Source organism: Salvelinus alpinus, chromosome 31, assembly GCF_045679555.1.
Source record: "Salvelinus alpinus chromosome 31, SLU_Salpinus.1, whole genome shotgun sequence".
NCBI classification, from domain to species: Eukaryota; Metazoa; Chordata; class Actinopteri; order Salmoniformes; family Salmonidae; genus Salvelinus; species Salvelinus alpinus.
In genome coordinates, this window is record NC_092116.1 from 20,541,558 (window position 1) to 20,558,360 (window position 16,803).

At 44.7% G+C, this 16,803-nt stretch overlaps 1 protein-coding gene across 1 annotated transcript; it reads right to left on the bottom strand.

Moving 5' to 3' along the window:
* Window positions 1-8,002: 8,002 nt before the first annotated feature.
* Window positions 8,003-16,135, bottom strand: LOC139561093 (uncharacterized). Its single transcript, XM_071377942.1, has 5 exons — window positions 15,798-16,135; window positions 15,417-15,662; window positions 15,100-15,245; window positions 13,517-14,233; window positions 8,003-8,420 (listed from the first exon to the last, which is right to left on the bottom strand). The coding sequence occupies exons 2-4, from the start codon at window positions 15,640-15,642 to the stop codon at window positions 13,811-13,813; spliced, it is 795 nt and encodes a 264-aa protein (XP_071234043.1). The 5' UTR covers window positions 15,643-15,662; window positions 15,798-16,135; the 3' UTR covers window positions 8,003-8,420; window positions 13,517-13,810.
* Between the last annotated feature and the right edge of the window lie 668 nt (window positions 16,136-16,803).

Consider the following 16,803-nt stretch of genomic DNA (forward strand, 5'->3'; position numbering starts at 1 on the left):
CCCATAGAAAATGTGTGCGTATATCTGAAAACGCGTGTGCGAGCAAGGAGGCTTACAAACCTGACTCAGTTACACCAGCTCTGTCAGGATAATGGGCCAAAATTCACCCAACTTATTGTGGGAAGCTTGTGGAAGGCTACCCGAAACGATTGACCCAAGTTAAACAATTTAAAGGCAATGCTACCAAATACTAATTAAGTGCATGTAAACTTCTGACCCACTGGGAATGTGATGAAAGAATTAAAAGCTGAAATAAATCATTCTCTCTACTATTATTCTGACATTTCACATTCTTAAAAGAAAGTGGTGATCCTAACTGACCTAAGACCGGGAATTTTTACTTGGATTAAATGTCAGGAATTGTGAAAAATCGAAATTTAAATGTATTTGGCTAAGGTGTATGTAAACTTCCAACTTCAACTGTACATGTTAATATAAAGTAATTGCTTTTCACAACCAACCTCACACAATATTTTGTTACGTTAACGGTTTATTCTAAATAATATCTATACACAATGCCCCATAATGAGAGACCCTTTGCTATGAGACTCGAAATTGAGCTCAGGTGCATCCTGTTTCCATTGATCATCCTTGAGATGTTTCTACAACTTTATTGGAGTCCACCTGTGGTAAATTCAATTGATTGGACATGATTTGGAAAGGCACACACTTGTCTATATAAGGTCCCACAGTTGACAGTGCATGTCAGGCCAAAAACCAAGCCATCTGGTCAAGGGAATTATCCGTATATCTCCGAGGCAGGATTGTGTCGAGGCACAGATCTGGGAAAGGGTACCAAAACATTTCTGCAGCACTGAAGGTCTCCAAGAACACAGTGGCTTCCATCATTCTTAAAAGGAAGAAGTTTGGAACCACCAAGACTCCGCCCAGCCAAACTGAGCAATCGGGGGAGGTCACCCGATGGTCACTCTGACAGAGCTCTAGAGTTCCCTTGTGTAGATGGGAGAAAGAAGGACAACCATATCTGCAGCAGCATCAAGCTGTGTGGATGTTTTTCAGTGGCAGGGACTGGGAGACTAGTTAGGATCGAGGGAAAGATGAATGGAAGAAGGTACAGAGAGATCCTTGACAAAAACCTGCTCCAGAGCACTCTGGACCTCAGACTGGGGCGAAGGTTCACCTTCCAGCAGGACAACAACCCTAAGCACATGTAACAGGGTTGGTTATGTTTCCACTTGCCTCTAAAGAAAGGTGTATTTAATGTTCAAGCATTCTTATTGGTTGGTTCAACTCTGATGACAATAAGGCATGTTGTGATTGGCCCCGCTTGCAGATAAGGGGAGATCGCGAACGTCAGGTCTTCCCGGCATGAAAATGTGATGCAAGGGGTAGGTCACATTCTGAATACTGTTTTCTATTTTCTAGTTAACAATGTGTACAAGGTTCAGTACATTACTGATTTATACATGTGTGGGTATCTGGTACCTGTTAGGGATTGAGGGGCTATCTGGGATGTGCTTTGGCATATGATTGCTGTAAATAAATGTGTTAGCTAGCGTACACCGATGTAATGGTCACATAAGCCCAATGCTAACACAGTTGTCTTCATGCTACAGATTTTGCCATCGACAGCCATCAATATCGTTAAGCCCTGCACAACTAACGTGCTGTTTCCTATTTAACAACAGGTATTTACACATGTTATATTTTGTATTGTATTTTGTTTGCCCAGTATGAGAATGTGATGCAAGGGATTTGCCATCGACAGCCATCAATATCGTTAAGCCCTGCACAACTAACGTGCTGTTTCCTATTTAACAACAGCAACAGAAATAAATGATGCTCAACTGGGACCACTGGCTGATGTGATTTATTAGGAGAAAACACAACGCAAGGAGAATACGATTTACATCTGTTACACACACAAGCAAGAAAACAAAGGAGTGGCTTCGGGACAAGTCTCTGAATGTCCTTGAGAGGCCCATTCTGGACTTGAACCCGATCAAACATCTCTGGAGAGACCTGAAAATAGCTGTGCAGCAACACTCCCCATCCAACCTGACCGAGCTTGAGAGGATCTGCAGAGAAAAATGGGAGAAACTCCCCAAATACAGGTGTGCCAAGCTTGTATCGTCATGCCCAAGAAGACTCTAGGCTGCAATCACTGCCAAGAGGTGCTTCAACAAAGTACTGAGTAAATGGTCTGAATACTTATCTAATTGTGATGTTTCCATTTTTTTATAGAGATTTGGAAAAAATTCTAAAAACTGTTTTTGCTTTGTCAATGTGGGGTATTGTGTAGATTGATGAGGGGGAAACGATTGAATCAACTTTAGAATAAGGCTGTGACCTAACAAAATGTGAAAAATGTCAAGGGGTCTGAATACTTTCCGAATGCGCAGAATATATTACCATGAATAAATTCAAAAATGTTTCACATTGAAATACGAATATATTCCTCCTACCAGTCACTTTTAAGCCCTGTTTACACGGCTATATTGTTTCACATTATTATATAAAAAATATATCCTGCTACCAGTCACTTTCTCCTAATCCCTACCTATATGTGCAGTACATATCTACCTAAACTCCTCCAGTATCCCTGCACACTGTAAATTTAGTACGGGCGCTGACCCTGTATATAGCTTACATATAGCTTGGTACGGACACTGGCCGTGTATATAGCTTGGTACTGACACTGACTCTGTATATAGCTTATATGTAGCTTGGTACTGACACTGACCCTGTATGTAGCTTACATATAGCTTGGTACTGACACTGACCCTGTATATAGCTTACATATAGCTTGGTACTGACACTGACCCTGTATGTAGCTTACATATAGCTTGGTACTGACACTGACCCTGTATATAGCTTACATATAGCTTGGTACTGACACTGACTCTGTATATAGCTTATATGTAGCTTGGTACTGACACTGACTCTGTATATAGCTTACATATAGCTTGGTACTGACACTTTCCCTGTATGTAGCTTACATATAGCTTGGTACTGACACTGACCCTGTATATAGCTTACATATAGCTTGGTACTGACACTGACTCTGTATATAGCTTATATGTAGCTTGGTACTGACACTGACCCTGTATATAGCTTACATATAGCTTGGTACTGACACTGACCCTGTATGTAGCTTACATATAGCTTGGTACTGACACTGACTCTGTATATAGCTTACATATAGCTTGGTACTGACACTGACTCTGTATATAGCTTACATGTAGCTTGGTACTGACACTGACCCTGTATGTAGCTTACATGTAGCTTGGTACTGACACTGACCCTGTATATAGCTTACATATGGTACTGACACTGACCCTGTATATAGCTTACATATAGCTTGGTACTGACACTGACCCTGTATATAGCTTACATATAGCTTGGTACTGACACTGACCCTGTATATAGCTTACATGTAGCTTGGTACTGACACTGACCCTGTATGTAGCTTACATATAGCTTGGTACGGACACTGACCCTGTATGTAGCTTACATATAGCTTGGTACTGACACTGACCCTGTATATAGCTTACATATAGCTTGGTACTGACACTGACCCTGTATGTAGCTTACATATAGCTTGGTACTGACACTTTCCCTGTATGTAGCTTACATATAGCTTGGTACTGACACTGACCCTGTATATAGCTTATATGTAGCTTGGTACTGACACTGACCCTGTATGTAGCTTACATATAGCTTGGTACTGACACTGACCCTGTATATAGCTTACATATAGCTTGGTACTGACACTGACTCTGTATATAGCTTATATGTAGCTTGGTACTGACACTGACCCTGTATATAGCTTACATATAGCTTGGTACTGACACTGACCCTGTATGTAGCTTACATATAGCTTGGTACTGACACTGACTCTGTATATAGCTTACATATAGCTTGGTACTGACACTGACTCTGTATATAGCTTACATGTAGCTTGGTACTGACACTGACCCTGTATGTAGCTTACATATAGCTTGGTACTGACACTGACCCTGTATATAGCTTACATATAGCTTGGTACTGACACTGACCCTGTATGTAGCTTACATATAGCTTGGTACTGACACTTTCCCTGTATGTAGCTTACATATAGCTTGGTACTGACACTGACCCTGTATATAGCTTACATATAGCTTGGTACTGACACTGACCCTGTATGTAGCTTACATATAGCTTGGTACTGACACTGACCCTGTATATAGCTTACATATAGCTTGGTACTGACACTGACTCTGTATATAGCTTATATGTAGCTTGGTACTGACACTGACCCTGTATATAGCTTACATATAGCTTGGTACTGACACTGACCCTGTATGTAGCTTACATATAGCTTGGTACTGACACTGACCCTGTATATAGCTTACATATAGCTTGGTACTGACACTGACTCTGTATATAGCTTATATGTAGCTTGGTACTGACACTGACCCTGTATATAGCTTACATATAGCTTGGTACTGACACTGGCCGTGTATATAGCTTGGTACTGACACTGACTCTGTATATAGCTTATATGTAGCTTGGTACTGACACTGACTCTGTATATAGCTTATATGTAGCTTGGTACTGACACTGACCCTGTATGTAGCTTACATATAGCTTGGTACTGACACTGACCCTGTATATAGCTTACATATAGCTTGGTACTGACACTGACCCTGTATATAGCTTACATATAGCTTGGTACTGACACTGACCCTGTATATAGCTTACATATAGCTTGGTACTGACACTGACCCTGTATATAGCTTACATGTAGCTTGGTACTGACACTGACCCTGTATGTAGCTTACATATAGCTTGGTACTGACACTGACCCTGTATGTAGCTTACATATAGCTTGGTACTGACACTGACCCTGTATATAGCTTACATATAGCTTGGTACTGACACTGACCCTGTATGTAGCTTACATATAGCTTGGTACTGACACTTTCCCTGTATGTAGCTTACATATAGCTTGGTACTGACACTGACCCTGTATATAGCTTACATGTAGCTTGGTACTGACACTGACCCTGTATGTAGCTTACATATAGCTTGGTACTGACACTGACCCTGTATATAGCGTACATATAGCTTGGTACTGACACTGACCCTGTATATAGCTTACACTCTCCTGTATTAATAACTTATTTTTTCTTTCTTATTTCTCTTGTTTTTGTTAATTTTTTTGTTATACTATTTTGATATTGAATAATGCATTGTTGGGAAGGGCTCGCAAGTTAAGCATTTTACTGTACTTGTGCATGTGAGAAATACATCTAGGGTCATTCTCCCAATTGGGTGTATTTTGAGTAGTCTTACTTGGTAAAAAAAAAAAAAGATTTCAGCTAATTTTAACATATCTGTATTCCCAGTCCTATGAAATTCATAGATTAGGGCCTAATTAGTTTATTTCAATTGACTGATTTCATTCATATGAACTTTAAGTAAAATCTGAGTAAAATCTTTGAAATTGTTGCATGTTGCGTTTATATTTTTGTTCAGTAAACATATGAACATACATATGTTAAAGCGCACCTACATGCTGACACACACTCACATTGACTGAAACATAAAGACGCATAGCACACTCACACATGCACACACGCGCACACACACTCACACAGACACACAGGTACACACAAACCCATACATGCACACAGGCACGCACACACAAACACGCAGCCACATGACTTTACACATTAATCTCCATGGTGTAAAGTACCATTTTATATCAAATTAAAGTTATTTTAGTATTATTAACATACATCTCCAATACATATATTCCAGTGTAAAATGAAACAGAAAAAAAATAACACTAAGCAACTGGGTTGGTTTGTAATCCCTTTAATTCAGTCCTGGACTAAGAAGCATATTCAATGAAGATTCTCCATTTAAAGTAGTTTATAGTCCGGGACTAGACTTAATCTATGTCCAGGAAAACTAACCCATAATGTATGCTGTGGATGTTAACGCAGAGTACTAGCTATATTTCACTGTATTTGAGGACCAAAAGCTCTGGAAACCTCTTCTCAAAGCTACGGATCTGGATCTGTTTCTGGTTCTGTTTTTACACACACACATTATTTCTACGTAGCTGCTGTTCACACTCAACCTCCCTTCACGTTTCTCTCTTTACTCACCATCCTCTGAACCATGAGGATGTAGCCTAAGTCTCTGCCTCATTTGAACGAACAGGTTACAACCTTCTCTGTCTGTTTTAAAGGCAATTGTAGTTGCACCGGAAGGATGCAGTCTCCACACATTGCATTGGAGCAAATACAATCTGCGTTTTGTGTGATGATGTAGGCTAATCTTTGTAGTTGCTGCCATATCGTAGCCAGAGTTGCTGAAAAGCAAGACATGTCAACCATGTCCGTTTTGTACAACATTTAGTTTGTAGGCTACACCCATAGATATAGTCAGAGGAAGCAACATTGTATCTATCCGATTATGGCGTCTATGAGAGCATCTCCATTTTGAAGTAGTAAAGTTCTTCTTCTACTACTTTTATGAGTTGGTAAACAAAATGAATGTGTTATTTGAACAGGTATAAACCAAGGTTGGCTATTTACTGCCACCTGCAGTTATGGAATATTTGCTCACAATTATAATTCATTGTCTGATCCCTCCTGAAGACCTGGATGGAATTATGTGATCCTTCCTTAACCTTTTATGGCTGCAGGGGCAGTATTGAGTAGATGGATAAAAGGTGCCCATTTCAAACGGCCTCGTACTCAATTCTTGCTCGTACAATATGCATATTATTATTACTATTGGATAGAAAACACTCTCTAGTTTCTAAAACCGTTTGAATTATATCTGTGAGTAAAACAGAACTCATTTTGCAGCAAACTTCCTGACAGGAAGTGGAAAATCTGAAAATCGATGCTCTGTTCCAGGGCTTCCCTATTCTTTTGCTGGATTTTTATTAGTATACATGCACTTCATACGTCTTCCACTAGATGTCAATAGGCAGTGAGAGAAGAAATGGAGTGTATATTTTGATCTGAAGTCGAATAAGAGCTCTTGGAATGACATGTCACCAATTTCCTGTTTCCTGGAAAGCGCGAGAAGGAACCTGGGATTGCCTTCTGAAAAGCTGTCGTTATAGACTGCTACTATCTCCGGCTTTGGTTTTATTTGATAAATGTGACAATATCATCGTAAAGTATGTTTTTTCAATATAGTTTTATCATATTATTGAAATTTTTTCGGGAGGTTAGGCGTGTTGCTTTCTCTGCGTTTGTTCAGGAAGGAGAGCTTCGTGCCACTTGGCTACTGTGCTTGCTAATTCAAGAGGGAAAAAGGACATTCTAAAACCAAACAACGATTGTTCACGACAAAGGACCCCTTGTACAACATTCTGATGGAAGATCTCGCCATAACGTAAGCCTTATGTCGTAATGAAGTTATTTTTCGAATTCTAACACGGCGATTGCATTAAGAACTAGTGTATCTATCATTTCCTATACAACATGTATTTTTTAGTAAAGGTTATGAATAGTTATTTGGTCAGAATAGGTGAGTGTCATAAACATACCCGGACATTCTGGGAAAAATATGCTACGTTACCACAATATATAACCACTGATATCAGCTCTAAATATGCAAATTTTCGAACAAACCATATATGTATTGTGTAATATGATGTTAGAGGACTGTCATCTGATGAAGTTTATGAAGGTTAGTTAAATAATTAATATCTTTTGCTGGTTTATTCGCTATCGCTACCGTTTGCCTTGAATCAATGCTGTTGTGTGGTTGGCTATTGTAGTAAGCTAATATAACGCTATATTGTGTTTTCGCTGTAAAACACTTAACCCATAGAAGTCCCACCCAGTTGACTTCTTCAAAATCGTGAAAGCCCTCAATGGCGCTGACCATGCTAAAAAACTATTTTGGGCACTATAGTTCTCTATCTATCTCTATGGCTACACAAGCCAAAGGCGATCATCTACAATCAAGGAGGGGAAGCGGCAGTGGAGCGCTGCGTCAAATCGGGTTTCCAGAAAATCCAGAACTGCAGCGACTCCGGTATGTGAGCTTTTGTCCACAGGACAAATGCTTTTAGTCATCATTGACTGCCATATCTGTAGTTCCTCCACATAACCAGCTGGATGTGACAGATACCTTTTATAGTTATATTTGTAAATATGAATTCTCATCGTATAAAATAATTAGACATACAGTATGTATAAAAAAAAAGAAACATTATTACATAGTCGGTAGGTTGTTGCTTGCTTGATTTATTTATTAATTGAATGATTGGTTTATGTATTTACTTATTGATTGGTCAATTTAAATGATTGGATGGGTTTCCCATTTTCACTTCAGCTGTTTTGTTTACACATTTTATTTTGAAGCATGTACAGTGATACTGTATTCATCTGCATGTTTTAGTTTTCATTTACAGAAATAAGACAGTATGCAAAACGCTCTACCTGTAACACTTCCAGTGGTGGAATAAAAGAGTCAGGTGCAGAGAGCCGGAATATCTTCAACAAGTGGATGTTTATTTCCTTATAGAAATAACATACAATACGGCGACGCCACACAAAACACTGGGCGCGTAAAGAATACTGTCCAAGGAAAATGTATCATAGAAATCCACTACTGAACACCACCAACACGAAACAGAAAAACAAGCCCGCACAAAAGTCAGCGGGCAAACTGGGTTTAAATAACCCCTAACCTAAACACACCACAGGTGAAACAAATTAGACCAACTCAAAGGAAAACAGAAAAGGGGATCGGTGGCAGCTAGTAGACCGGAGACGACGACCGCCGAGCGCCGCCCGAACGGGAAGAGGCACCATCCTCGGCGGGATTCGTAACAGTACCCCCCTCCCGACGCGCGGCTCCCGCAGCGCGCCGACTCCGGCCTCGAGGACGACCCGGAGGGCGAGGAGCAGGGCGCTCCGGATGGAGGCGGTGAAAGTCCCTCAAGAGGGACGGATCCAAAATGTCCCCCACCGGTACCCAGCATCTCTCCTCCGGACCGTACCCCTCCCAGTCCACGAGGTACTGCAGGCCCCTCACCCGGCGTCTTCAGTCCAGAATGGCTCGTATCCTATACGCCGGGGACCCCTCGATGTCAAGAGGGGGAGGAGGGACCTCCGGTACCTCACCTTCCTGCAGGGGACCAGCTACCACCGGCCTGAGGAGAGACACATGAAACGAGGGGTTAATACGATAATAAGAGGGAAGTTGTAACCTATAACACACCTCGTTTATCCTCCTCAGGACTTTAAATGGCCCCACACACTGCGGCCCCAGCTTCCGGCAGGGCAGGCGGAGGGGCAGGTTTCGGGCCGAGAGCCAGACCCTGTCCCCTGGTGCGAACACAGGGGCCTCACTGCGGTGGCGGTCAGCGCTCCTCTTCTGCCGTTCACTGGCCTGCTTGAGAGAGTCCTGGACCGCTCGCCAGGTCTCTCTAGAGCGCTGTACCCACTCCTCCACCGCAGGAGCTTCAGTCTGGCTCTGATGCCACGGAGCCAGGACCGGCTGGTACCCCAGTACACACTCGAAGGGCGACATGTTCGTTGATGAGTGGCGGAGTGAGTTCTGGGCCAACTCCGCCCACGGGACGTACCTCGCCCATTCTCCTGGCCGGTCCTGGCAGTACGACCTCAGAAACCTACCCACCTCCTGGTTCACTCTTTCCACCTGCCCATTACTTTCGGGGTGATACCCAGAGGTGAGGCTGACCGAGACCCCCAGACGCTCCATAAACGCCCTCCATACCCGGGACGTAAACTGGGGACCTCGATCAGATACGATATCCTCCGGCACCCCGTAATGCCGGAAGACGTGGGTAAATAGAGCCTCCGCAGTCTGTAGGGCCGTAGGGAGACCAGGCAATGGGAGGAGACGACAGGACTTAGAGAACCGATCCACAACGACCAAAATGGTAGTGTTCCCCTGAGATGGAGGAAGATCCGTCAAAAAGTCTACCGATAGATGAGACCATGGCCGTTGTGGAACCGGAAGGGGTTGTAACTTCCCCCTCGGTAGGTGCCTAGGAGCCTTACTCTGAGCGCATACCGAGCAGGAGGAGACATAGAGTCTCACGTCCTTAGCCAAGGTGGGCCACCAGTATTTCCCTCTAAGACCACGCACTGTCCTCTCCACCCCCGGATGACCCGAAGCAGGTAGTGTGTGAGCCCACCGAATCAATCGATCACGGACACCAAGCGGTACGTACCTAAGGCCAGTCGGACACTGGGACGGCGCAGGTTCTACCCTCAACGCCCGCTCGATGTCCGCGTCCACCTCCCATACCACCGGAGCCACCAGACAAGAGGCGGGAAGGATGGGAGTCGGATCGATGGGCCGGTCATCCGTGTCATAGAGACGAGACAGCGCGTCGGCCTTAGTGTTGAGGGAACCTGGTCGGTAAGAGATCGTAAATCTAAAACGAGTAAAGAACATGGCCCACCTCGCCTGACGCGGATTCAGTCTCCTCGCCTCTCGGATATACTCCAGATTGCGATGGTCAGTCCAGATGAGAAAAGGGTACTTGACCCCCTCAAGCCAGTGTCTCCACACCTTCAGGGCTTTTACCATAGCTAGTAGCTCCCTGTCCCCCACATCATAGTTCCGCTCCGCCGGACCCAGCTTCTTAGAAAAGAAAGCACAGGGACGGAGCTTCGGTGGCGTGCCCGAGCGCTGTGATAGCACGGCTCCAACACCAGCCTCGGACGCATCCACCTCCACTATGAACGCTAATGAAGGGTCCGGATGCGCCAACACGGGAGCCTCAGTAAACCGTGCCTTCAACTGGTTGAAAGCTCCCTCTGCCTCGGCCGACCACTGTAGACGCACCGGCCCTCCCTTTAGCAGTGAGGTAATGGGTGCCGCCACTTGGCCAAAACCCCGGATAAACCTCCGGTAGTAATTGGCAAACCCTAAAAACCGCTGCACCTCCTTTACCGTGGTTGGAGTCGGCCAATTACGCACGGCGTTAACGCGATCACTCTCCATCACCACCCCTGAGGTGGAAATGCGATAACCCAGGAAGGAAACGGCTTGTTTGGAGAACACACATTTCTCAGCCTTGACGTATAGGTCATGCTCCAGCAGCCTCCCAAGGACCCTGCGCACCAGGGAGACATGCGCGGCGCGTGTAGCAGAATAGATCAAGATGTCATCAATATACACTACCACACCCTGCCCGTGCATGTCCCTGAGAATCTCATCTACAAAGGATTGGAAAACGGCTGGAGCATTCTTTAACCCATACGGCATGACGAGGTACTCATAGTGGCCTGATGTGGTACTAAACGCTGTTTTCCACTCGTCTCCTCCCCGAATACGCACCAGATTATACGCACTCCTGAGATCCAGTTTTGTGAAGAAACGTGCTCCGTGGAATGATTCCACCGCCGTAGCGATGAGAGGTAGCGGATAACTAAATCCCACTGTGATTGAATTTAGACCTCGATAATCAATGCACGGACGCAGACCTCCCTCCTTCTTTCTCACAAAAAAGAAACTCGAGGAGACGGGTGACATGGAGGGCCGAATGAACCCCTGTCTCAGAGCTTCCGTGACATATGTCTCCATAGCCAACGTCTCCTCCTGTGACAAGGGGTACACATGACTCCTGGGAAGTGCAGCGTTCTCCTGGAGGTTTATCACGCAATCCCACCGTCGATGAGGTGGTAATTTGGTCGCTTTCTTCTTACTAAAAGCGATAGCCAAATCGGCATATTCTGGGGGAATGCGCACAGTGGAAACCTGGTCTGGACTCTCCACCGAGGTGGCACCGATGGAAACTCCCACACACCTACCTGAACACTCCTCTGACCACCCCTGAAGAGCTCCCTGTCTCCAGGAAATGAGGGGATTGTGAATGGCTAGCCAAGGAACCCCCAACACCACCGGAAACCCAGGTGAATCAATAAGGTAGAAACTAATCTGCTCCCTATGATCCCCCTGCGTTACCATGTCCAGCGGAATCGTGGCCTCCCTGATCAGCCCTGACCCTAGCGGTCGGCTATCTAAGGAGTGCACAGGGAAAGGAGGGTCTATCTGTACCAACGGAATACCCAACTTACGGGCTAGACCGCGATCCATAAAACTCCCAGCTGCGCCTGAGTCTACTAGCGCCTTATGCTGGAGAGAAGGGAAAAACGCAGGGAAAAAAATAACCAAAAACATGTGACCGACAGGAAGCTCTGGGTGAGTCTTGTGCCTACTCACCTGAGGTGACCGAGAAGTATTCCGCCTGCCATCTCTAATCCCAGAGGCGCTTCTCCAACACCGGTCTGAAGTGTGTCCTCTCCTGCCACAATAGGTGCAAGAGAAGCCACCTTCTCCGGCCCCCCTAGATGCAGCCCCTCCCAACTCCATCGGAGTTGAAGCGGGAGGGCTGGGAGGTGGAACTGACAGGACCCCCTCTGAACGCCCGCGGGCAGCTAGCAGGTTGTCCAGTCTTATAGACATGTCAATTAACTCATCGAGAGAGAGTGTAGTGTCTCGACAAGCTAGCTCCCGACGGACGTCCTCCCGAAGGCTACATCGATAATGGTCCATCAGGGCCCTGTCATTCCACCCCGCACCAGCAGCCAAGGTCCGGAACTCCAAGGCGAAGTCTTGCGCACTCCTCGTCTCCTGTCTGAGGTGGAACAGTCGCTCACCCACCGCTCGGCCCTCCTGAGGGTGGTCAAATACGGCCCGAAAGCGGCGGGTGAACTCTGGGTAGTGGTCTCGAACCGAGTCTGGGCCGTTCCAGACCGCATTTGCCCATTCCAGGGCTCTACCCGTCAGACAGGAGATGAGGAGGCTAACACTCTCCTCTCCAGAGGGAGTCGGATGAACGGTGGCCAAGTAGAGCTCCAACTGGAGCAAAAACCCCTGGCACCCAGCCACCGCTCCGTCGTACTCCCTTGGGAGCGCGAGACGCAATGCGCCTGAACCAGATGCCGACGTTGATGGAGAAGGTTGCGCCGTCTGGGAAGGAGCTGGTGCAGATGTCGGGATACCACTCCTCTCCCATCGTTCCATCCTCTCCATCATCATGTCCATCGCTGACCCTATCCGATGGAGAACGGCGGTGTGATGAAGGACACGCTCCTCCATCGATGGAAGAGGGGTGGTTGCTGCTTCTGCTGACTCCATTACGTGGTGCGGGCTTCTGTAACACTTCCAGTGGTGGAATAAAAGAGTCAGGTGCAGAGAGCCGGAATATCTTCAACAAGTGGATGTTTATTTCCTTATAGAAATAACATACAATACGGCGACGCCACACAAAACACTGGGCGCGTAAAGAATACTGTCCAAGGAAAATGTATCATAGAAATCCACTACTGAACACCACCAACACGAAACAGAAAAACAAGCCCGCACAAAAGTCAGCGGGCAAACTGGGTTTAAATAACCCCTAACCTAAACACACCACAGGTGAAACAAATTAGACCAACTCAAAGGAAAACAGAAAAGGGGATCGGTGGCAGCTAGTAGACCGGAGACGACGACCGCCGAGCGCCGCCCGAACGGGAAGAGGCACCATCCTCGGCGGGATTCGTAACACTACCGCTCAAGGGGAAATCTGCAGTTCAAATAATAACAATGCCTGCACCCTGCCACCATTTTGTTTTTACAATTGCAATGTTTACAAACAATGGAGTTAAACAAGCATATGTTGTATTCTGCATGAATCAATAGTTATATACAATTCATGTAAAAGTACGTAGCAATCGCAGATTGCCACTTTGAATTTGGATGAATTTAGACATAAACAAACAAAACAAAATTGTCAGAATTCTCTCTCCTTCATCATTTCCCCTATGTTTGCATTCTGTACCTGAGTCTATGGGTTAAATCTTAATCAATGTAACATCAGTGGGTCTCTGAGAAGGATGGAGGGGTAATCTCCTATTGTGCAGTACACCGTGTCTGGTTTCTTTAGATTATTTCCTTTGCCCACTGGGTGGCGCTGTGTTGCAGCTGGTATCTGTAGGGTGCTGTAGAATGTGTCTGCCTGTGGGGGGGACTGTGGTTCTTTCCTCTCTTCTGGTGAAGTGTACTCCTTGTCCACTGGATGCCCCTCTTCTCCTTCTGCTGCTGCTGGTACTGCTCCTGGTCTCCCTGCAGTAACGTAGATAGATGTCACCTCAGATCCAGGGGTGTTCTGTAGTTCTGGTCTCCCTGCAGTAACGTAGATAGATGTCACCTCAGATCCAGGGGTGTTCTGTGGTTCTGGTCTTCCTGGTATAGTGCTCACTGGGTTGTCAACTTCTGGAACAACGGCCTGTTAGGAGATGAGTAATCATAACAAGCAAATGTTGTATACATTTCTCAAGAGTCTAAGACGTTGGGGAATTGCTTTAAGATGGTCATACCATGGGCCATTTAGCTATTTGATTTAGATTTTATAAATGTTTTGATAAAATATTGAATTTGGCCTTGACACATATTTAACAAATTTTTGTGGTGGGCACAAAAATACCTCCATACTTTCATAATTTTTTTTAACCAATACCGATAATTATTATTTGACCCTGCTGGTCATCTATGAACATTTGAACATCTTGGCCATGTTCTGTTATAATCTCCACCCGGCACAGCCAGAAGAGGACTGGCCGCCCCTCAAAGCCTGGTTCCTCTCTAGGTTTCTTCCTAGGTTCTTTCTAGGGAGTTTTTCCAAGCCACCGTGCTTCTATACCTGCATTGCTTGCTGTTTGGGGTTATAGGCTGGGTTTCTGTACAGCACTTTGTGACATCAGCTGATGTAAGAAGGGATTTATAAATAACAGGTCAAAGAGCAAAATGGAGAACAACCAAATCTCCCCTTTCCTCAGTGGGGTCACATCAGTTTGTAGCCCAAACCGTTCAGACGCTACAAACGTTTTCCTGAGACAACCGATTTCAGGAATGTCTTATGGTCTGACAAACACTGCTGTAGTATGGGCTGCATCTCAATCTACCACATCCGCCTATGGCGGCATTCCGCATCTGCGGTTGATTGAGATGCAGCCCATGCAAAAAAAATGACATCTCTAGCTTAACCTGACAGATTTGTATGTGGATTTTATTATTATGTTACTTAAATTTACGCACCGGTGCATCAATAGACTCTACGGTTGTTTAAACATAGATTAATGATGTAGAGGGTACCTTCAGTAGCAGTTTTTCTTTAGGGGATCGCCACCTTCTGGTTGATATGATGCATCCTACACCAACTAAGAATAATCCACCAGTAACAATGCCCACAATGATGCCAACTAGTGATGCTGCAGCGATCCCCTTCTTCTCACCAATACCTGAGATGTCACACACACACACACACAAACACACATATACACACAAAAAACAGCATTATCAACATTTTTGCAGGAGAAATATATAACTGCAATGATGTTAAAACTTTGTTGATTTTTTTTTCTAATGATAGACGAATGCACAGAAAGTGGAAGTGAGTTAATTTAACCTACATATGTTCTTCATTCGTTGTGATTTGGTCTCTGCACTGACGTGATTGTTGACGATACACTGGATGAATCCATTACCACTGGAGACGGTGATGTTGACCTCAGAGACTGACAGAGAATCCTGGTACAGTGGGCACTGACCTCCATCACAGACAGAAAACTTCCAGCCTGAACAATTCACTGTGATGGTACAAAGTCCTGTACTTGAGTTGTAGTAGGTCACCTGCATGGCTGGAATGGGAACAGCTTCTACAACAACCAACACAGTTCAGATAGATACATTTGACATGTATGACTGGTGAAGACACTAAAGGAGATTAGCTATTTCAAGCAAAGCAGAAACACATAGCAGACTACCAAAACACAACAAATCACAAAACTCACCCAACACCTTAAGCCTGTATGAAGACGTTGAATCTGTCCAATCTATTTTCTTTGCATTTGCAATGTAAATTCCACTGTCTGTGTCCGTCAGATTCTTAATGCACAGTGTTTGGTTCACTGGGTTATAATCCACCTTCTCCTTGTATTTCGGAGAGATCTCTTTATCATCAACTATTACAGTACTATTGACCTTCCAGCTAAATCCTTTAAGTTCCTCAGGTGGTTCTGCAACAGCCAGACACACCGAACCTCCCTTCAAGCCATACTGGTCTATTGGTCGGTCTTCAGCCCAGGTCCCTAAAGAGAGAGGAAGAGGTTCACTGGGCTCTGAGTTTGCACCTGTTTATTCAGATGGGGATAATCTTAATAAGTGTTAATCTAGAAATACATGTTTTTACTGAGTTACAGTTAATTTAAGGAAAACAGTCAATTGAAATACATTTTATTACAGACAGAAATACTCCTCAGCACCGGATGTGGAGGTCTTGGGCTGCAGTTGTGAGGCCGTTTGGACGTGCTGCCAAATTCTCTAAAATTATATTGGAGGTGGCTTATGGTAGAGAAATGAACATTAAAGTATCTGGCAACAGCTCTGGTGGACATTCCTGCAGTCAGCATGCCAATTGCATGCTCCCTCAAAACGTAAGTCATCTGTGGCATTGTGTTGTGTGACAAAACTGCACATTTTAAAGTCGCCTTTTATTATCCCCAGCACAAGGTGCACCTGTGTAATGATCATGCCGTTTAATCAGCTTCTTGATATGCCACACCTGTCAGGTGGATGGATTATATTGGCAAAGGAGAAATGCTCACTAACAGGGATGTAAACCAATTTGTACAGAATTTGAGAGAAATAAGCTTTTTGTTCACATGGAACATTTCTGGGATCTTTTATTTCAGGACCAACACTTTACATGCTGTGTTTCTATTTTTGATCAGTATAAAAGCTTTCCACAACGCAATTCTCACATTACTTTTAATATGATTGTCTTCTCATTTCTTTTCT

What these genes read in the sequence shown, in the direction of transcription:
- LOC139561093 (XM_071377942.1), bottom strand. Translation starts at nt 15,642, where the DNA reads ATGCAGGTGACCTACTACAACTCAAGTACAGGACTTTGTACCATCACA. An exon ending in ACAACGAATGAAGAACATAT is followed by an intron (nt 15,246 to 15,416) that starts GTAGGTTAAATT and finishes GTGACATCTCAG; the next exon opens with GTATTGGTGAGAAGAAGGGG. An exon ending in AAGAAAAACTGCTACTGAAG is followed by an intron (nt 14,234 to 15,099) that starts GTACCCTCTACA and finishes ATCTCCTAACAG; the next exon opens with GCCGTTGTTCCAGAAGTTGA.